General features: G+C 39.0%; 1 protein-coding gene across 1 annotated transcript; it reads left to right on the top strand.

Annotated features, from left to right (window-relative positions):
* Nucleotides 1–1,265: 1,265 nt before the first annotated feature.
* On the top strand, nt 1,266–20,608 carry ezrb (ezrin b). Its single transcript, XM_088403281.1, has 13 exons — nt 1,266–1,655; nt 6,319–6,402; nt 9,753–9,848; nt 10,945–11,219; nt 12,631–12,714; nt 12,783–12,929; nt 14,879–14,975; nt 15,691–15,854; nt 16,701–16,831; nt 17,070–17,230; nt 17,299–17,391; nt 17,495–17,974; nt 19,167–20,608. The coding sequence occupies exons 1-13, from the start codon at nt 1,644–1,646 to the stop codon at nt 19,329–19,331; spliced, it is 1,989 nt and encodes a 662-aa protein (XP_088259407.1). The 5' UTR covers nt 1,266–1,643; the 3' UTR covers nt 19,332–20,608.
* Nucleotides 20,609–20,845: the final 237 nt, after the last annotated feature.

Below are 20,845 nucleotides of genomic sequence, written 5' to 3' on the forward strand. Positions count from 1 at the left end.
AAAAAACCAGAAGAATAAGACGCTAGGCCACAAGTTTCATTACACTAACTGTTTTTTTGATTGTGGTAACTGTTGAATGTCTTGGAGGACATGTTGGACAAACATTCGACACATCCTCGTTTGGTGAAATAAGTAATATAATGTAATCAAGTAAATTATGTTTTACCATTTAATGGTCTATGTCTTCATGGGGCCCCCATGGAGACATAGATGGGTGAAATTGGGGCATTTATTTTTTCTCTGACTTGGTAACTTGGACCTCCCAGTTTGAGTGGCGTTCCAGTGCACCTTTCTTGGTCTGAGGTAAGAAAAATAAGGACTTCCTACTTTATTGGAAAGTATCATTAATCCCCTCTTTTGAGTTGAATTCTTAAATGACAACTAGTGATTCTTATAGTTTTTAGCGCAACAAAGAAGGCCTTGCAGGTATTGACGACGTTCCACTGTTTTCATTCATTTTACAGGAGGAGGCTTGAAAATTTTTGCGATTTAATCCTCCCATATTACCAAAGAGAAATGGTAATGTATTCAAGTTAAGGCAAGGGTACAGTGTCATGATTCACCTCTGGCTTTACTTTCTGTATGTAGGATTTGGTAGCGGTATTATAGTCGTCTATTTTAATACCCTCAACCTAATGCTCATTACATGACGTGTGTGTGGGCGTATGACGCGCACCTCCTCATCTGAGAAAAGTTCTAAGTCGATTAAAATCGCAGGTCCATGTTGCCACTAAAGAGATTGCTGTTAAAGTCGGAGTCATTGTTCTCAATGTAGTTTGAGAATATAAAATGTTCATTTTCCCGTCTAAACTTGCAACATGCACTCATACGAAAAACATCTTCTTGATGATGATGCATGAAGGTCGTGCTACCTACCGATGTTGTGCACCAACACACGGATAATTAAAAAAAAAAAAAAAAAAAGCAACATAAACTGTATAATTGTCCGGCGTGGATAATAATTGCCTAGGAATACAAAGGTATTATTTAGGTTTCTTTGACACTATAAGCCCCCCAAAAAAATCTCCGTCCATTGACGTCATACAAATATAATGACGTTGAAATGACAGTGGGTTACTTGTGAGTAAGTATCGCTAGTAATAAAAGAAAATACAGAAATGAAGAAATGGGCGTGGATGATCTGACCATGCCCATTGGGCGAGGCAGGCACTTTCACAAACATTTTAAAGTACGACATAAATTATACCGCTTGCTGTGTGTTTGGGTTGCAGTACCACAATAAAAGTAACATAAGACGAATTAACAATGCAAGTTGTCCATTATTTTTTATTTAATTAACCACAAAATAATGAAAATTATAATTTTATTTAATTGTTTGTATGCATACATATAATTCAATATGAACTAAATTTCAAATAATATTGGTGATTTTTATTCTGAAAACCCACCTTTGTCATTTCCTGCGCTTCTCTTGTCTGGCTACTGCTAGCTTGTCAATCGTGAAACTCATTCAAAATGTTGATGTCACCTGCAGGAGCGCTTTCTTCCAGACGACTTGCAGTAACACCCAAGTGGACCAAACTTGTTTCTCCTCTTGTTCGCTCTCAACAAAGGTTTCGTGACTGCATTGAGTCTGCCTAATATATTCTCTTTCTCGGGCAAAAGGCGGCAAAAGGACAAAAATGCCGAAAGCGGTAAGTAAATTCAGTATTTTGTTATGATTGTTTGTAGTGATTTCAACTGATGCACTATTTGAAAAAAAGGGAAAAAATGTCACAAGTTTATAATATATATTTCCTATATTTATAGAATGAACGCTTGTAGTCATGTAGCAGGCTGCTTTACTAGTTTTCACGTATTTAATACGGATGTTATACTGCATTAGAATGATTTAAATTGTAATACGTATATATGTACACGATATGATCATTCGGTGCTTCCATATAAGTCTGAAACCATTTAAGGAAACATTTCATGGAGTATGAATAAAGCGGAATAAAAAGGGGGTGAACATTTTCGTATGTCTAGTATCCCATCATACTCAACAGGAATGCCAATACATTGTTGTCTGGTTACTTCCACAGTTATTAATCAGATGCGGTATTTTTTAGTAATGTACCATCATGGCAGGGATTTTTATTTGAAGGACAGCCACTCAAAAGCATTTGTCCTCATAGTCATGGATGGGAGTGTCACAGCAGTCTTGAGATGCTTGTTTAGAATCAGTATGCAATGAACAAGGTGTGGGGGAAATCCGTAATTAAAAAAAAAAAAATAACAAAATGATAGTCGCATAATGCTGTTGCAGGTGACCCTCAGTCTTATGAGAATTGAAAAGGATTGTTCGAAAACAAAATGGTAGCTGAAAAATGTTTTTTTTTTTCATTCCTGTGCATCCTTGAGACAGTTTGTACCTGCATATGCAAAGACACAATTAATCGCGTGGTGCTGGATTTCAAATTTTATAACTCCTTGCCAAACTTTCAATGGAGGCAAAAGTAAGCTAATGAAGTTCTCCCATGCTTTCTAACAGATCAGGTTTTACTCCCGCCTAGTTTGCCCCACCCCGACCTGCTATTACACTCAGTCAAACATCAGTTTGGAAACTTCTTGCTGGCATTTAGAACATGTTGTTTATTTTACTACATGGAAACCGGGCTATATAAAGTATTTCCATGAGGTCAAATATGAACATTGGAGCTACTTGGAAACTTGACTTGCTTATTAACACTATGGAAAATGTTATATTTTAGTTGAAGTCACTTCATTATGCCAGTCAAAAATTGGTTACAAGGAGCGGTTGGTTGCGGTCATTGCCATAAAGCGTGTTGTTGCTTTGTTTAGAATGGCATTCACCCTTTTTTGTGTGTGTTGCTGTGGTAATGACATCAGAAGTGAGTCACTCATACTATCTCACTGTTTACTTTTTGAACAGTTATGACCCCTCTTAGAAATCAAAATTTCAGAATAATTGTGATAAAATCGTGTTCCAATTACAATCATCTCATTTTTAATATCTTTATGCTATCTGCATGCCAATTCAATTTATTTTTATACATCAGACTTTTTGTGCTTGAGTTGTTTGGGGTTGGAAAACAAAAGTCAATCACAGCTTGGTGGACACTGATTGGCTGTCATTATGTTTGGAATCACCTGATAGGCTCCTATTGTGGAAGGGGGGGGGGGGGGGGGGCAAGTTCAGCAGCAGAAGGAAGATATGAAAAAAGGCACCTTTGATAAAAGTAGAGCGATATGCATTCTTTGTAAGCAGGAGTTTGCTTACCACAGAAGCAACACGAGTATAGCTTACCACATAAATACAAAGCATTTTTTTTTTCAATAATTGGTGACAGACAAAATAAAATAGCACCATTCTTGTTGATAGTTGAAACTAAAGGTTGCAGATAAATGGTTACAACTGCATCTGGTAAAGTCCATTAAAAAATGACTTGAAGCCGCGGTTTTGTTGTTCAGAAACAAAACAACAGAGTATGTTTAAATAAAAAAAAAACAACTTTGCTTAAGGGTTTTCTCAGATTAGATCAATTACAATTAAATAAGGTATCTAAGTACTAAAATAATTTGACTTTAAGTACTTAAGTACCTAAAGTAATTACTTTAGTAATTGATTACAGAAAGTAATCAGTAACTTTAGAACATCGATTACTTTAGTACTTAGTGCTAAAATGCTCAAATCCAAGACTTCTTTAGTACTTAATTCTTGTAAGTCTGCAAGTGAGCCGTGATTGGTCGTTACCTGAACCCTAAGCGACTGTGATGTCATTTTCTTTTTCAACAATATGTCCGCCCCCTGATGGATAAAACCAGGTGGATTTAATTTTAATCAGTAAACTGAGTCAAGAGGGGCTGCATAGAACATGTTGCAGAGTAAACTTGACTTCTTTAATATCCAAGCGCATACCTTGATGAATGCGTTTTATTTAATCTGTTGACAGTTTAACCAGCCGTTGGTTAGTCATGTCTATTTGCTCCAAAGTTGCTTGGAAAACCGTGTAGGATCAAGAAAATAAACTCACGCACTGACCCTTTCTGACTGAATGTGATTGAGAAGTTTTAAGGGTTGGTTCAAATGTGAACCTTCACCGAATAAGCTTGTGCATTTAAAGTTCCAATTATAGTTTTCTCGAGCATTCTGAATGGCCTCCGTTTATCGCGACCTCCCGTTGAGCGACCTGCTCGGAGATCACATATTACATTGATTTCCACCGTTTTAGCTGGCACGCACATTCACATGTTCCACGGGCTGCTGTGGCTATGTTTTTCTAGGTGCTCCCATCAGCAAATGCCGTAAATGCAAATAGAGCAGCTCGCGTCTGTGTATGAGCCGTTCATTACAGCGTGCTTCTTTCTTGAGATTGCGAACAGTTTTGGTACGTCGCTTCCTCAACAGAGTCGTGCTCAAAGGCTTCTTTGTCTGGCTGTTGAGTAGAGGCCGTATTTCACCGTTTGGCCTTTTAGCTGCGGCTCAAAACCGGGATATAAAGTTCTGCCTGACATGGAGTTTTCCAAGCCGTACGTGCTTTGAGAAGTCCGTCGCATTAGGCAAAAGTTTCCCATGCAACCATTCCAAACTTCCCTGTAATCATCCTTGGCAGACTTGGGTTTGATGCTCCCCTGCAGACTTCGGGTTAACGTGACCATGAGACACTGCGATTGGATTAGTCCTCCTTGTGAGACATAAGAAAACGACCGTATTTTTCCGACTATAAGGCGCACCGGTATATAAGCCGCAGCAGCAAAATATAAGCAAAAAAAAAAGATTTTTGTCACGGATATGCTGCACTGGACTATAAGACGCATGTAATAACATCAGATCTTTACGCAAAAAGGTGGTATATGAAGTTTATAATTTTTTTTGTATTTTTTTGATAGTTTGTTTTAGTGAACATAATAACACATTCTACATAATTCATATGCAATCATAAATACATAAATAAAATCACATATCCTGCGTACTGTATATAAAATGTACACATCACAAATTTACCCAAAGTTTTATACATTCTCTTATTAAATGTAAACATTTTTTTTCTAACAGTGTATTGTTTTAACTCTTTTTGCGCACCGCCATTGCTTCACATCTTTTCTGTTCTATTTGATAGTTGTTCCATAAATTGACGCTTCGAACAAATACACACAATTGCTTGCTGGTGGCTTGCAAAAACAAACAACAACACGGATAAGCCGCACCGGACTACAAGACGCAGGGCTCAAAACATAAGGAAAAAGTCGCGGCTTATAGTTCGAAAAATACGGTAGTTTGTTAGTGAACGGGTCAGCACTTTGGCCTACATGTCTCGTTCCGCCACTTCAAATGAACTGAAGATGAAAGATGCCACAAAGTGTTCTGCTATCAGCTTGTCTCTGTATGTCACATCTAACCTCTTTGTCTATATTTCATTGAGAGGTTGTTCGCTTTGTCAACAATGTTTTTCATCCTCTTGGATGCGGCGCATTGAGTCGGGATGGGCATTTGATTACATTTGAATGATATTTTGTTGAATTACAGTTTGGATTTCATTTAAGGCTGCCACTATCGAACGTTTTTAACGTTGATTATCCAACTGATTATTCCATTGAATAATCCAGCAATCGCCCCCTTTTTTTTTAACTCTTTCAGTGCCAAGCGTTATTGGAAAAGGAAAGCTCTAGAGGCCCAGTATTTTTAGCGTTTTCACTCACCTTTCAAGCCCAACAGAATACTGTGTGCCACATCTATGTTAATATGGGTGCTGCCATATGAAAGATTGACTTCCATTCTTCAATTAGAATTGATTTAGATAATAGCTGTATTGTAAATGTGAACACTGCCATCCGATGGTCGTAGTTAGCAGTACAGTGCTCAATTGACTTACATTAGGTAAGCATTTGTCAAGGGTGTCAGCTCATCTCCATAAAAAAAAACGTATATTTGACCGGAATTTTATTATTTATTATTGTTATTACTATTTTAAAAGACGAGAATTCGCGTCCATGGCACTGAATTAATAACCTACTAAGATCGAATGTGAGTTGTATAACTGCTCATTATTTATGATCTTTTATATGTATTAATTTTTACTTCCCTACACAATTTGTCGCTTCTAACTGGTTAACAAACGCAATTGGACTTTAAGATCAACACAAACACTAACAATTATTGAGTCCACATATATGTAAAGTTATATAAGTAGAACACATGAGGATAGAACGCATTATTGTGAGATAATATCAAAGTTTAACTTCCCACTTAAGTCTTACTCCCGCTTAACACCTAATCTCACAAGACACACCCTTACATTGCGCTTCCTCATACAATTCACCAAAATCTGATTTTTCCTGTGCATTCCTCCACAGGTCAACATCAACGTCAACGCCTTAGACTCGGAGTTGGAGTTTGCCGTTTTGCCAAGTGCTTATGGCAAAGTTGTGTTTGACCAGGTACGCTGCATACCGGATCTGCCTAAAATACTGAATGCAGAATGAATGAAAACGGAAAGCCCTCATATGTTATTCCTATCGTTTATTTTATTTTTTTTGTGTGTGTTTTGACCTTTTTTGTCTCACATTTTAATGCGATTGGCGTCATGAAAATTTTAGCGTATACAGAAAAGTCATGCCAAATGGCCTACTATTTTTACATTAACTATTTTTTATTTTTTTTTACAATATCATATTTTTCATCAGTAATTCATCTATAAGTGGCACCGTTATCATGGCAGTGATCATTTCGAGTGGTGCCATTCTTCTTCCTCAAATGTCTCCTCTTATCTGCGGGTTCACATCAATGTTTTTGTTTTGTGCAGAACAGATTTGTTGAAATATTTCTACACCCACGGTCTGCAAGGGTTGAAATTGTCAAATTAAGATCCCGCAAAACCAGCTGACATTGCGGTGAAGGCGATCGCCTTCGTTGCTGTGTGACAGCACCGGGTGAAGGAAGACATTGTTTTAGGGCGCTTCCTGTAAAACTCGTTTTGCAATAGCTAGTGTAGCCAATTTCTATATACAGTATGTTGTAGGTGCTTGTCGGTAAAAACCCTTCATCTATGCTTTGTCGAGAACATCAAATTCCATTGATGTGTTACGGGGAGCCGTTTGAGTTACCAGCAGCGGTATTAGGGTGTTAGATTATTCTGCCTGTATTTTTGGCATGTTTGTGCCAGACGTGAAGGCAGGCATCACACCAAGAATACCAAATGCAATTCAAGTAATCATGATGAACAAAGTAGTAAGGTACATTTGTAGAGTCAAGGAAAAATATGTGTCAAATCAAACCCTATTGTTAATTAATTGATGAATCACATTACATGTTCCAAAAGACGGATATTTACTTTTGAAAATGGAGGAAGTAGAATATGAACACATATTTTTTTTATGATTCGTTTGCTGATTTTATCTGCAAAACATTTCGTATTCTTTTCCAAAAACTGATAAATGTCTTGTATTCATGTAAAGCAATGATAATCAGTCTGGTTTCATAAAAGACTCAAATATGGCTGTCGCTATTGAATGTTTTTATAATAGATTATTCTATCTCTACATTAATTGATCGGATAAAATTGTAATTTGCATAACCCTTTAGTTACCAGTTTTCCAATCAAATATTCTATTTTTTTATCATTTCAAAAGGTTGTATCTTGAAATTATTAACGAAAAGGCATACTGTCAAACCCGCTACTTTGGTGCTTAAAACATTTTTTCTCAATTAATTTTTATTTACCGCTCACTGCTTACTTTTTAGTGATTCAAAAATATGCTTAATAGCAACTGAACAACATCAAACAAGAGAGACCGTTGTTGTAATCACCAACGTTTTGAAACCGATTCGATTACTGGTTCGGTCATTGTTTTCGAGGTGAAAGCGGATGTTTGCAAATGTCTTATTCTGATTAAACTTAAAAGGTAATCTGAAAGGGCTACAAAAATTAAAAAAATAATTACTGTTGAGAGGCTAAAATCTGAGGATTTGACCAATTTGAAGTTAAACAATGACTAAATAATTACTCGATCATCAAAACAATTGTCAATTAAAATGCTAGCCGATTAATTGTCGATGTAAGCAATTAATTTTTGACAGGTGTAATATTTACTGCCTAGAGCCTGAAAGTCTGTGAATTTGGCCAATTTTAAACAAACGATTGATTCACAAAAGTAATTATCGGTTAATTTGATAACCGATTACTCATCGATTTATTTTTTTGACAGGTGTAATACTTACTACCCAGAGGCTGAACTTATGGGAATTTGGCCAATTTTAAGTCTCTTAACGACCGATCGAGTCTCGAAAGTAAAATAATTATCAGTTATTTGTTAATCAACCAGACAAAAGCACCACAAAATGTTTCACTGCAGTCAATACATCATTCCCAATGCTGCAGAAGAAGAACAGGAAGAGGTGTCCTTAATACGTACATACAAAGATGAAAAAAAAGAAAAACACCATAAAATACAGTGCTTTAAATACTTTTTTTCTGTTTCCGGCACAGCGCCCCGCCTGCTCCTACAAACCGTCAGTTTTAATGATTTACGCTAAATGCTTGGTTGAGCCTTGAGCAACGATGGCAGATTAGTACAGCTGATATGCGGCGTAGGTGCACCTTGACACGTAGAAGCAGCTTAATATAGTCTCACACTGGCAGGCACTAAGTAGCTGCATTAACCCCTGCGAAACAGCCCCAAGCTTATTTCCCGACAGAATGTCAGGCCTTTGTGATCGGCGCTGATTGTAAACTTAGAATCTGTCATACCAAAGACAAGCGCCTGCCGCTCCCTTACACACCCTGCAGCTCATCTCATTTAGCCTTAAGCGGCGGCGGCGGAACAAAAAGATGAATCAATCACAATTGCTGAACGACATCACTCATTCAATCCCAAAGACGTACTTTTACGTCTTTACAGCGTGCACACTGTAATCCCAGGAAGAGATTTTCAGATTTATTTGTTTATTTTTTAAATATTAGGGTAAAAGAGTGTCTGAAAATGGTGGACAATAAGTAGTCTGGCAATTTATACAAGGTGTTCGCTTTGAAAGCCGACAAAAGCTTTCGACTAACCCGCAGGTGCTCAAATTGCTGCGAAAGCTTTTCAGGACAGGAAAGGAAATGTGATGGCTTTTCTTCTTCACCTTTTTGTGACACAAATTGCGTGTTCACCAGTGGTGTCCAAACAAGGGCCTGGGGAGCCATTTGCAGCCCGCTGTCCGTTTTTTACTGTCCCATACCAGACACCAAAAATACCCTTGACAATTAATGAATTTTAACTATTTACCACTAAAATAGTAATAACATTTTTATTTATTATGTCTTGTCAGGGCCTCCGACAATAATAATAATAATAGTAATAATAAGAATATGTATTATTTTATAATAATACAAATAATATATAATAATAATAATAACAACGTTTTGGACAAATGAAAAGTGTATGCGGAAGAAACGCTTTCTTAGTGCACATCACAGTGAAACAGCATCCAGTGAAGTGGAATCAACTTGCTGCCCAATTAGTGTGCTAGTCTTTAGCCGCCAGATTTACAGAAGCTATAATCCACAAATTGTTGGACTAATATTTTTACAGTAATTCAGAAACGGTGGGAACAATGTTCATTATAATTCTTTCAAAAAATACTTGTTTCAAATGTTAGCCTCTAAGCCAGCAACACTTTGTGTCATCACTTCCTAGGAAATCACATTGTAAAATTCGCTGGTAATCTATTGTTCAGGCCTTATTCCGATTCCGTTTTGAAAATGTTAATCCATTCAGAGCAATCACTTTTTTTTTTTCTTCCACAGGTGGTGAAAACACTCGGTTTACGTGAAGTCTGGTACTTTGGACTCCAGTACATGGACGGAAAAGACTATTTAACTTGGCTCAAAATGGATAAAAAGGTGAGATGGGAGTCGAAAACGCAACCACAAGATTGTGTGCATACACAAATCCAATCAAAGAATACAAGAAACGTATTCCCTCGTGTGATGCAATGTTGTACATGCTGTCTATTGTGGTCAGAGTCTCGTCAGATATCGGAGTTGGTTTCTGTGTATACTTGTTACATAAAAGTATTGTATGTTCAGCTGGCGTAAACTCTTATTGAACCAGAACTACTTTCTGTTGCAATAGTCTACACTGCTAAACTCCAAGGCGCAGGACTCCTAGAATTGCTCATAATCCAGTCTACTTGGAAATCAGATGATTGGAGTCTGGCACATGATAGAGGTCGTGTGCACAAATGCGGCATATTTGTTTTAAATCTATTATATACTTTTGCACTATCTTTAGGCTCAATATCGTCAAACCATTCCAACACAGTTCATTGCATTTTTTGACTGTTTAAAACCCTTTCATTGCCATGAACGGGAATTCTCGTTTTTCTAAAAAAGTAATAGCAATGATAAATAATGACATTCTCATCAAATACGTTTTTTTATGGAGGGTAAATGACCACCTTGATTAATATTGCCTAATATAAGCCAATTGAAATATGTACTAGTGTCTGTTACAATTCACATTTTCATTATTAATAGGTTTTGTAATACATATATGCCACTTCAAGGAAGTTGTCAGCCATAGTTTGAGTAAAAACTGAGTTCTAATTTTCTATTCTGAGTGTTTCCAAACCTACTGAAGTTTTCGGCAGTGTAGGTGTATCAAGTGTGTTGGAAGACAGAAACAGTTAGTTGTTAGTAGTTACTCTTTCTACCGCTAGGGCTACCGGAAGTGACATATTTGCTAGAAACCAGGTCACACCAATACGCACAGGTGTATAGCCCACGATTATTATTTACATCTTATGTGATTCTACCAACTATAAGTACGTTTGTTTTAGGGTTGGTCTGATTTAAACCTTAGCCAAAATGACTGGATTGGTATTGGGTTATTTTGAAGAGATTACCAAACGAAAAAAAACTTTGCACTAGACTTGTGTTGGACACAAAGATTCTTTAGGACCTTCAGTATTACAATTTGTTTGTAATTCTTTTTCAGGTGTTACAACAGGATGTGAGGAAAGATAACCCACTGCACTTTAAGTTTCGGGCCAAGTACTTTCCCGAGGAAGTGAATGAGGAGCTCATTCAGGAGGTCACGCAGAAGCTCTTCTTCATGCAGGTGAAAGACAGCATCCTGAATGACCAGGTTTACTGTCCGCCCGAAACCGCAGTGCTGCTGGCGTCCTACTCTGTTCAAGCCAAATATGGAGACTACGACAAAGACATACACCGACCTGGATACCTCCTTTCTGAACGGCTTCTGCCCCGCAGGTGAGTGGGTTCGCTTTGGCGGATGATCCGTCCATCCGTTTACTTGAACCGCTTGTCCTCACAAGGGTCGCAGGCCTGCTGCTGCCTATCCCAGTTGACTATGGGCAGTAGGCAGGGGACCCACTGAAGGACAATTTCAGTGTGTCCGATACACCTGCCATGCATGTTTTTGGAGTGTGTGAGGAAGCCGGAGAGAACCCGCGCAGGCTCGGGGTTAACATGCAAACTCCACACGGGAAGGCCGGAGCGAGGCGGATATGAACTCTGGTCCCTGAACTGCAAGGCGTACGTGCTAAACACTGCTCCACGGAGCCGCCTTTGGCAGATGACATGACAATTATTTACAGAATATACAGTACTCGAAATTGCGCGCAGAGACACTAGGCCACTAGTCTGGTTGAACCTGCCCCAAAGAAAATGACAATTGCTCTTCCTGGCAACCGAAGAAACAAAAACCAAAGGCTACGTATGAATCACGGTTTCTGTAATCTTATCTCAGTTTTTGAGAAGCTCAGTTATTAAAATAGAAGTATACGTCGCTACATATCAAGGTCCTACTGTAACTGGCTTTTAACCCTTTGAGAATAAAGGAAGAGCAACGTAAACATCTTCGCTTGGTCATACGGGAGTGAGAATGATGTCACCACAATATCATCCACTGCAACATGCATATCAGCTCTCATGTTAGAAATAGAAATGCACAGGTATCAATCACAGAAGCTCCTATTAATAACAGAAGCGCTTTTGTGCATTTTGTTTGTTTTGCGTGTCTAGCGATGTCATGCAATCTACCTTCACAATCGACCCCCCCTCTGACCCTGCAAAAATCCTTCACAAATGCAAAAAAAAATGGGGCCACCTCATCCTTTCAAGCTTTTTCTAAAGATCTTAGAGCAGAGGTGTCCAAACGTAGTCCTCAAGGACCCTACCCTGCATGTTTTTGATGTTTCTGTCCTCCAACACACCTCATTCAAATGTTCAGCTCAGCAGAAGCTTAAAAACGATCCTGATCATTTGAATCAAGTGTGTAGCGGAATCTCGAGGACCAGGTTTGGACACTTCTGTTTTAGTGCCATGACCGATGCAATAAACAAATCAGTGAGCTGACTAAGTGGTTTAATAAAGCAGAAATGACTCATACTTTTGCGGCTGACCAGCTCCTGCATCAAAACATGACAGCTGGACATTTTCACAAGGTATTGTCCAAATAACCTCCAGTCTTGCAAACTCGAGGCAACATAATGGTGCATGACATCCACAGAGTGAAGGAAGTATCAATGAGTAGAACATCTGATCATATGGACAAAGAAAATGAATAATTTGTCCCAAATTTCCAAGATATTTTTGCAGGCAATTTTTATGGCTGGTCGCTGTGCTGCAATTTTGCAATGTTTCTGTCTTTTTCTTTTAGAGTGTTGGATCAACATAAGTTATCACAAGAACAGTGGGAGGAGAGGATTCAGGTTTGGCACGAGGAGCACCGCGGGATGCTAAAGTGAGTCCGTGTCGGAAATGATCATACGTGCTGCTAAGTGCGCGCTTAACTTGCCGGGGTTCTTACAGGGAAGATGCCATGATGGAGTATTTGAAAATCGCTCAGGACTTGGAGATGTATGGCGTCAACTACTTTGACATCAAGAATAAGAAGGGAACGCTGCTGTGGTTGGGAGTGGATGCTTTGGGACTCAACATTTATGAGAGCAATGACAAGTAAGATGAACTGACAACTTCAAAGATTGTTTTTGCATCCAAAGCACACACGACATTGGTGATTTTTGTCTTTTAAGGACTGTAGGAAAATATTTCAATTCATGAGTGTGGTGGTGACTGTAGACTTTCAACATAAGCACTTCTCTATTATAGAGAGTGTGAAAACGACATTGTTCATGTACTCAAGGCTCAGGTAACAACCAATCACAGCTCACCTGGTTTCTAGATTTGGTAATAGGACCTTCAAAAGCTGACCCGTGAGTGATTATTACCTGAGCATTGAGAATGTCATGCCAATTTCAATCAACTGGAAAAGGACTTTTTGAAGGGCTAAATTCTGCGGGAAAATAATTTAGCTATCAAGTTAATTATAGACAAAATATTATCTTTGCACCGCTGCTGAAAATGGTTGAATAAGTTAAGGCGATTTCCTTAACCGTATGTTAAACCAATATATGTCCACTAATTAACATCACACGTCAAACTTCGCAAATACTTATTTATACGATTGTTCTGAATCCAGTCATTGCCAGGTACTTAGTCTATTCTTATTATTATTACTGTTATTTTTTTTATTATTATTATTTTTACTGTAAAAAAGGTGTGAAAACAGCTGGTTACACTAACCACGGACCAGAAAAGGCCAATTAAGAGTTGTCTCAGGGGTTATACAGTGTTGTTTTTAACTAATGTATAAAATTTAAACACTTTAAACTCACTTCACTTCAAATGACTGCAAATTAATGAATCAAACCGCATTGTTTTTAAACCTTTTTTCCCAATAATGGTCCTCTAAAAGAGCACAAACTATTTTTGGGTGGAAAAAAATGCTTGAGACACAGTGCTGTGAAATCCATGTCTTTAACAAACTTTGAAACTATTTTTATTTAGATATTTCCAAGCATACTTTATTCAGAAACTCTACAAGATAAATTTCATGCTTATATACCCCAAAATCATATCACTACTGAGCATGTACATCCATATAAAAGTCACTATTACGCAATTCAGCAATAAGTTGCTTCATATTCTAATTAATTTGCTCTTTATTTGAAAAGAAATCTGCACTGTTCCTGTCTTGACAAGAAAAATCATTAAATCCTTGCAGAAAGTGTAAAAATCTCGCTCAGCACTGTACGAAACAATAATGCACCACGCCGTTTATTTTATGTACAACTTGCAATCAACAGAGAAGCCTCTCCTCTGCAGTGACCTCTGCCGTAACCATGGTTACGGCAACTGGTTTTTCAAGCTGCGCGGCACTTAAGAATGTACAAGAGCGTCTCGCCAATGAGGGCGGCTGTCCCACAAGCAAGCCGCGGCGTTATGCGTGTGTGCCTGTCGAACTTTTTAACACCTTGCTTTCCTTTAATTACGTTTCATCTCATGCTGGATTTACTTTCTTAGTAAAATTTGTTTGACGTAATTCTTTTACACTTGTTTGTCATGACGGTTTATGGCAAATGTGACATCTGTTTGGATGATCACCTTTCAGCTGTGTGATTTTTTTGACTTCTTAGCTGAAGAAATCAATGTATTCATTGATAATCAAACTTTAAAGGGTGAAAATCTGTCTCAGCGCTCTAAAATGACAACGACATTGTTGTCTCGATTCCACAAGCATGAGTAATTAAGTGAAATTCCAGTTCAGGCAGTGTACTTTCAAACGCGAGTTTCACCGTGAGGCGTTTGTTGCTTTTATTACAACACAGTGATTGTTGTGCCCTGCTGTGTCCTCTCTAGTGAGACTGGCACAGGAAAAACCTAGTGAGCCACGCCTTGAAATAAGCATTCATACTTCAGGCAGTGGATTCCAAATTTTTATTTATAAACTGAACAGGAAGAGGGATTCGCCTTCGTTGACGCGTATGGCTTGTCCAATTTGCCCGATGGTTGCTCGACAGCGGCTCGTTTTTTTAACGCATGCATTTTGATGTTTTCTCCATCAGATTGACCCCCAAAATCGGCTTCCCCTGGAGTGAGATTAAAAACGTTTCCTTCAATGACAAAAAGTTCACCATCAAGCCCATCGACAAAAGATCACCAGTGAGTAAATCTTCTGGTCTTTGAATGACTTTTACACGTTGATGGGCTAACGCAGTGGTTCTCATCCCATAGAAGATCCGTTTTAAAGTTAACAAAATAAAGACCTACATGATTTCCCAAAGAGTCTCTCTAGGTCTCAAACTCCAGTCCTCGACAGCAGCAATCCTGCATTTTTTCGATGCGTCTGTCTTAAACGCACCCGATTCAAATTATTCACTCATCAGCAAGCTCTGCAGGAGCTTGAAAAATGATCCTCATCATTCGAACCAGGTGTGGTTAAGAGAGCAGCATGAAAAACATGCAGCATTGCCGCCCTCGAGGATTGGAGTTATAGCCCTATGCTCTAACACAATTTGGCGATAAATTGCTTCATGTTCCAATTAATTTGCTCTTGATTCAAAAAAAGAAAAAATGTACTGTTTCTGTCATGGCATTAACAAAAACATTGCAAGATTATTTGTTAATACTTGCAAAAAACACGTAAAAATATCTCATGCTGAAGAAGGTGCATTTTTTATGACAATTAACTGTAACAAGTGGATGTGTAAAACATAAATTGTCCCCTTAATGAACTTCTTCTTGCCGTTTTCTGGTTATAAATGCTATCAATCCATAACTGTTAACCCATTCACTTCCCTTAATGGCTATAGATGTCAAATTATACAAATTCATACAAAACGAGGTTCCGTGGTGATCTGTTTCTCTTCTTTTTCAGGACTTTGTATTCTATTCCCCTAGACTGCGCTTGAACAAGCGTATCCTCCAGCTGTGCATGGGCAACCATGAGCTTTACATGAACCGACGCAAACCGGACTCCATCGAGGTGCAGCAGATGAAGACGCAGGCCAGAGAGGAGAAGATGCAGAAACAGAAGGAGAAGTATGTAGATGCCTGCTGGAGAGCACCTGGGGTTATTGTTATTGTGTTACGTTTTAGACCTCATTGACCAGCCATAGCAAACTAGATGAGTGAGAAGATGCATTCACCAACCCATCCATCCATCCAACCTAATTCTATCACTTGATTAACTGATTAATCAATGCCAATCACACCACACCCCATAGAGGACCAAAAATCTAAATCAGCCGAGATTTTTTAATGTATTATATCAACACTTCTCAAGGGTTCTCTCCGCGTAGCAGATTAAAGCCATTAGACCACTAAACCCAAAGCCGATTTACCGCAGGCTGATCCTGTTGTTATTGTCAAACTCAACACGGTGTAATTTGGACAGAGGAAAGCACCATAGCGTAAATGCATCTTTCTTCCTGAATGGGAAGTGAATGGATGTCAAGCTCCAGCTGTCAGTCCCCCGACTTACAGCTGTTTAAACACATGAGTTGCATGAGTTCAGCCGACTGTAAAGTAGCAGCGTGGCTCCTAATGAGTCCTGTAATGCCTCTAATCCACATATGATTAAACATCAGATCTTGGAATGCGGCTGGGGCAAATTGGAGGGCAAACTGACAGAGTGTAATGTAGTACAATTTCTACTACTTAAGTATCTGGGATTTAATGTCTGGACCCTTAAAAAAAAACGTGAAAATGCATCCCTGGCATTGAATGTTTGAATGTTGCACCAATTATGGATGATTTTCAGGAAAAGGATTCCTCTCTGAGATCTACAACGATGCACACAATTCATGCCCATCTGGACTAGCTCACATTGACTAATGTTTGTCTTCTTTGTATCATTGTTGGCGAATGACTAATGCTTATCTGCAGGGCCCAGCTGGAGAAAGAGAAGAGAAAGAGGGAGGCCATCGAGAGGGAGAAAGAGCAGATGGTGCAGGAGAAGAAGGACATCGAGATGAGGCTCCATCAGTATAAGGAGAAAACCAAGAAGGCAGAGGCAGGTAAATGTGTTGCAAAGTTACTTACGGTCCTTCTGAGCAAACCGAGGGCAGTTTTAAAACGATTTAATTCAGTCATGATTCACTATAAATCTGCTATTCATTTCGTTCATTAAAAACATAGTATCAAATATCAATAACGGGGCTTGTTTATTGATAATAAATAGCAACCGGGCAAATTCACACACTCTACCTTACGTCGCAACCGGCGTTTCAAAAATTTGGTCCCTAAATATTCCAGATCTGCAAGAGCAGACGCAGAGGGCCATGATGCTGGAGAGGGAGCGCTTGAAAGCGGAGGAGGAGGCGGCCCGCCTGGAGGCCGAGCGTCAGGCCGCCCTGCTGGCGAAAGAAGCGCTGGCTCGCCAATCTGAGAACCAGAAGATTAGTCAGGAACAGCTGGTCGGTGCTTTATTCGAGCCCGTGTTGTCCCTCTTCCGATGCGTTAAGTTTGTTCGATTTCGTTGCAGGCCGCAGAGCTGAAGGAACACACAAACCGAATCAGTCTGCTGGAGGAGGCCAGGAGACGCAAAGAAAACGAAGTGGACTCATGGCAGCTCAGGGTGAGGACACGGACTCGGCCGCGGGCCAGGAGCTCTCAGGAAGCGGATGAGAAACAAAAGTTCAAAAGCGCGCCGCCGTTCACCTTCTTGTGTTCCTCACCAGGCCAAGGAGGCCCAGGATGATCTGATCAAGACCAAGCAGGAGCTGAACAAAGTCAGGATGACGGCCCCACATAACATGCCCATGCAGATGCCCATGATGACGCCCATGCACATGCCCATGCTGACGCCCATGCAGCTGCAGATGCTGAACCCCGTGCCCATGCAGTCGCCCATGCAGTCGCCCATGCAGTCGCCCATGCAGACGCCCATGCAGACCCCCATGCAGACGCCCATGCAGACGCCCATGCAGACGCCCATGCAGACGCTGAGGCAGACGGCGAGGCAGACGCCGGCGGATTTGCCGCTGCCGCCGCCTCCCCCTCTCTCCATGTACAACTTCGAGGACAACAGCGACGACGAGGGGAGCGGCAGCATGCACAGCGCCGACCTGCACAACGAGAGCATCCACAACAACCACCACAGGGAGGAGAATCGCAAGACGGAGCTTGAGAAGAACGAGCGTGTGCAGAGACAGCTCAAGGTACTCACAGGAAATGTCCCTGTATCCTCCTGTCCGCCGTCGTTGGTGTCAAACTCGAGGCTCGGGGGCCACATCTCGCCCGCCGCATCGTTTTATGTGGACCGCAAAATGTGACTAGATTACCAACTTGTCTTCAACTTTCAAACTTTGGCAGGAAACAACAAGCGTTGTTGTTACCGATCTCCCTTTTGAACAGTTTTTACTGGTCTCTGATTTCAAAACCAGATAAATGTGTACTTCAAATTCATTTGACATCAGCCATAATGGCCCTCCGACAAAATCTACCGTAATATAAATGAGTTTGACACCCCTGACAGTTTTAGAAAAGCCGGGATGTCCCGGATTGGGCGCACTAGGACTTTGTCAAAAGACACAGAGCAAAAACAAATGTCCACTACAGTGGACACAAATGAATAGGCTGAGTCTAGCTTATATTAAGTATTCAAACGACACTTTATGTTGAATATTTTTTCAGTGAACAAACATTTATTTATAATTATTTCTTTTTGAGAACAGGTCTGACACTTAATGTTGATTACTTTTCGTGGACAAATATTTATTAAGTTTATTATTTATTCTTGTGAACATTGTGAACATGTCTGACTTTTTTGAAAAATATTTATGAATAATTAATAATAAAACACACACACACACACACACACACATATATATATATATATATATATATATATATATATATGTATATATATATATATATATATATATATATATATATATATATATATATATATATATATATATATATATATATACATATACATATATATATATATATATATATATATATATATATATATATGTATATACATGTTTTATTATTAATTATATTTTAATTATTTTTTCAAAAAAGAATCAATATAAATATGTAATATAAATATAAATATTAGAACATGTCTGACTTTTTAAAAAAATATTTATGAATAATTAATAATAAAACACACACACACATATATATATATATATATATATATATATATATATATATATTAGAACAGGTCTGAAACTTTATATTGTTTATTGCTCTTTTGAAAATTTTTTATGAATAATTAAGAATAACCCCCCCCCCAAAGCATTGTCAGTTTGTAGACCATCCTCTCAAACATCTTGTGGACCATTCCCGTTTTCCCGAATGGGTTCCTCCTGCCTAATTGCCTCGCCGTCTCTTTTTCAGGATCTGACCGCCGAGCTGGCCCAAGCGCGCGACGAGTCCAAGAACACCCAGAACGACCTCCTCCACTCCGCAAACGTGCGGGAAGGCCGAGACAAATACAAAACCTTGCGGCAGATCCGGCAAGGCAACACCAAGCAGAGGATCGACGAGTTTGAGGCCTTATAAGGAAGGAGCCTTCACAGGAACCCTTTCTGAATGGTCACTCGGCTTCACAGGTAGCCGCGGCGGAGCATCAGAAACGCAGCGCCAAACGACTTTCTGATCGGTCGCCGTTTAATCGACGCAAAGAAACGGCAGCCGTTTTGAAAATGGGGAAAAAAAAGCGATTGACGGTGACCACTCAGAAAGGGCCGACGTTTCGGTATTGTCTTTTCAAACGCTCGTTTAAATTCATGCCTGGTTTGATATTTCTAAAGTATACGGGACGTTAAAAAGGGTGTTTCATCTCGGTTTGTAGATTTTTGCTAACGATGAAAATTCAACATTTACATATCAACCAAAAATAATGTCACTTACTGTACGTTCCCCCTGCTTTTAGTTTGAGCTCAATAGATGAAAAGATGATATTGTAAATTATTGTGCTTTTGTTGAAACATACTATGCCGTTGAATCATTTGTTGTTTTTTTTGTTTACTTTGACATGAAACTGAAATGAGGATGAGCCACGGCTTCGTCTTCGGATGGAAGTTAACACTTTAAGCGTGTGTGCCTTTCCGAGCGTCAAGGCTTCTAGGGCTGCGCATTTAATCTAATTTTAATCGCCATCACGATATCGGCTGCCACGATTAATTAAGTTGATATTAACATTCAAATAGTCAAGTTTTTTTTTTTAATACAAGTCAAATCAAGCACTTTGTTACTCTACCACTAGGGGGCAATGTTTCCTGAATGTTAGCATGGCAAAAGCCTTTGCTTTCTCTCACCGTATTATTTACCAGTGTGAAATGGCATTGACTTTCTCACCTGAGGCCTATTGTATACCGTGCTAGCTGTCAATTGACCCAAAATTGGAATAAATTCGATTTGAAATAACCAAAAATGACATTTCGACTGCTAATTCATTAAAATGTGATTAAAGTAAATAATGTGCTTGGTTCTAAGTTGGCTTGTTTTTTTTTTCATTGTTTACTCAGCAAGTTAGCTGTGTTGCAATAAATAAAAAAGGGCAATAAATAGACATGTATGACCAAACGTGATTTCAATATTGACCAAAATAATCATGATTATTATTTTGGATGTAATCGTGCAGCCCTAATGGATTTAAATTTTAAAAAGCATTATGCGACTTTTGAGTCTCACCTCATTGAGGGGGAAGTGAATATTGTGAAGTAGTTTCATGAAATTCTCAAGCCACTTGGAGTTCACCTTGACGGTCACCAACTTTAACAGAAACATCTCTGTATTTGGCAAATATGACAATAAAAAATATGATTACAGACTAATGTGTGCGTGTTTTTTATTTTCCAAACACTTGTAAATGTGCGTATGGGAATGCATGTGCGTGTTTATGAATTTAGAATAAAATGTTAGAAGAAACTAAAGAACAATGGAAATGAAAATCATTGAGACACCGAGAACTAGATTTGGGAAGGAGGGAGAGCATACAGGCAAGTATGCACTCCCTAAAACTTGTAGGCATTCTCCCGAGGGCTATCCTGTCTCAACGCCAAGATTTTTGG

Source organism: Hippichthys cyanospilos, chromosome 20, assembly GCF_059441005.1.
Source record: "Hippichthys cyanospilos isolate Australia breed blue-spotted pipefish chromosome 20, RoL_Hcya_1.0, whole genome shotgun sequence".
Classification (NCBI taxonomy): Eukaryota; Metazoa; Chordata; class Actinopteri; order Syngnathiformes; family Syngnathidae; genus Hippichthys; species Hippichthys cyanospilos.

Excerpts from the sequence above, each read along its gene's own strand:
- ezrb (XM_088403281.1), top strand. Across the intron at positions 11,220-12,630 it reads GAACGGCTTCTGCCCCGCAG|AGTGTTGGATCAACATAAGT; the intron begins GTGAGTGGGTTC and ends TTTTTCTTTTAG. Across the intron at positions 15,855-16,700 it reads ATGCAGAAACAGAAGGAGAA|GGCCCAGCTGGAGAAAGAGA; the intron begins GTATGTAGATGC and ends GCTTATCTGCAG.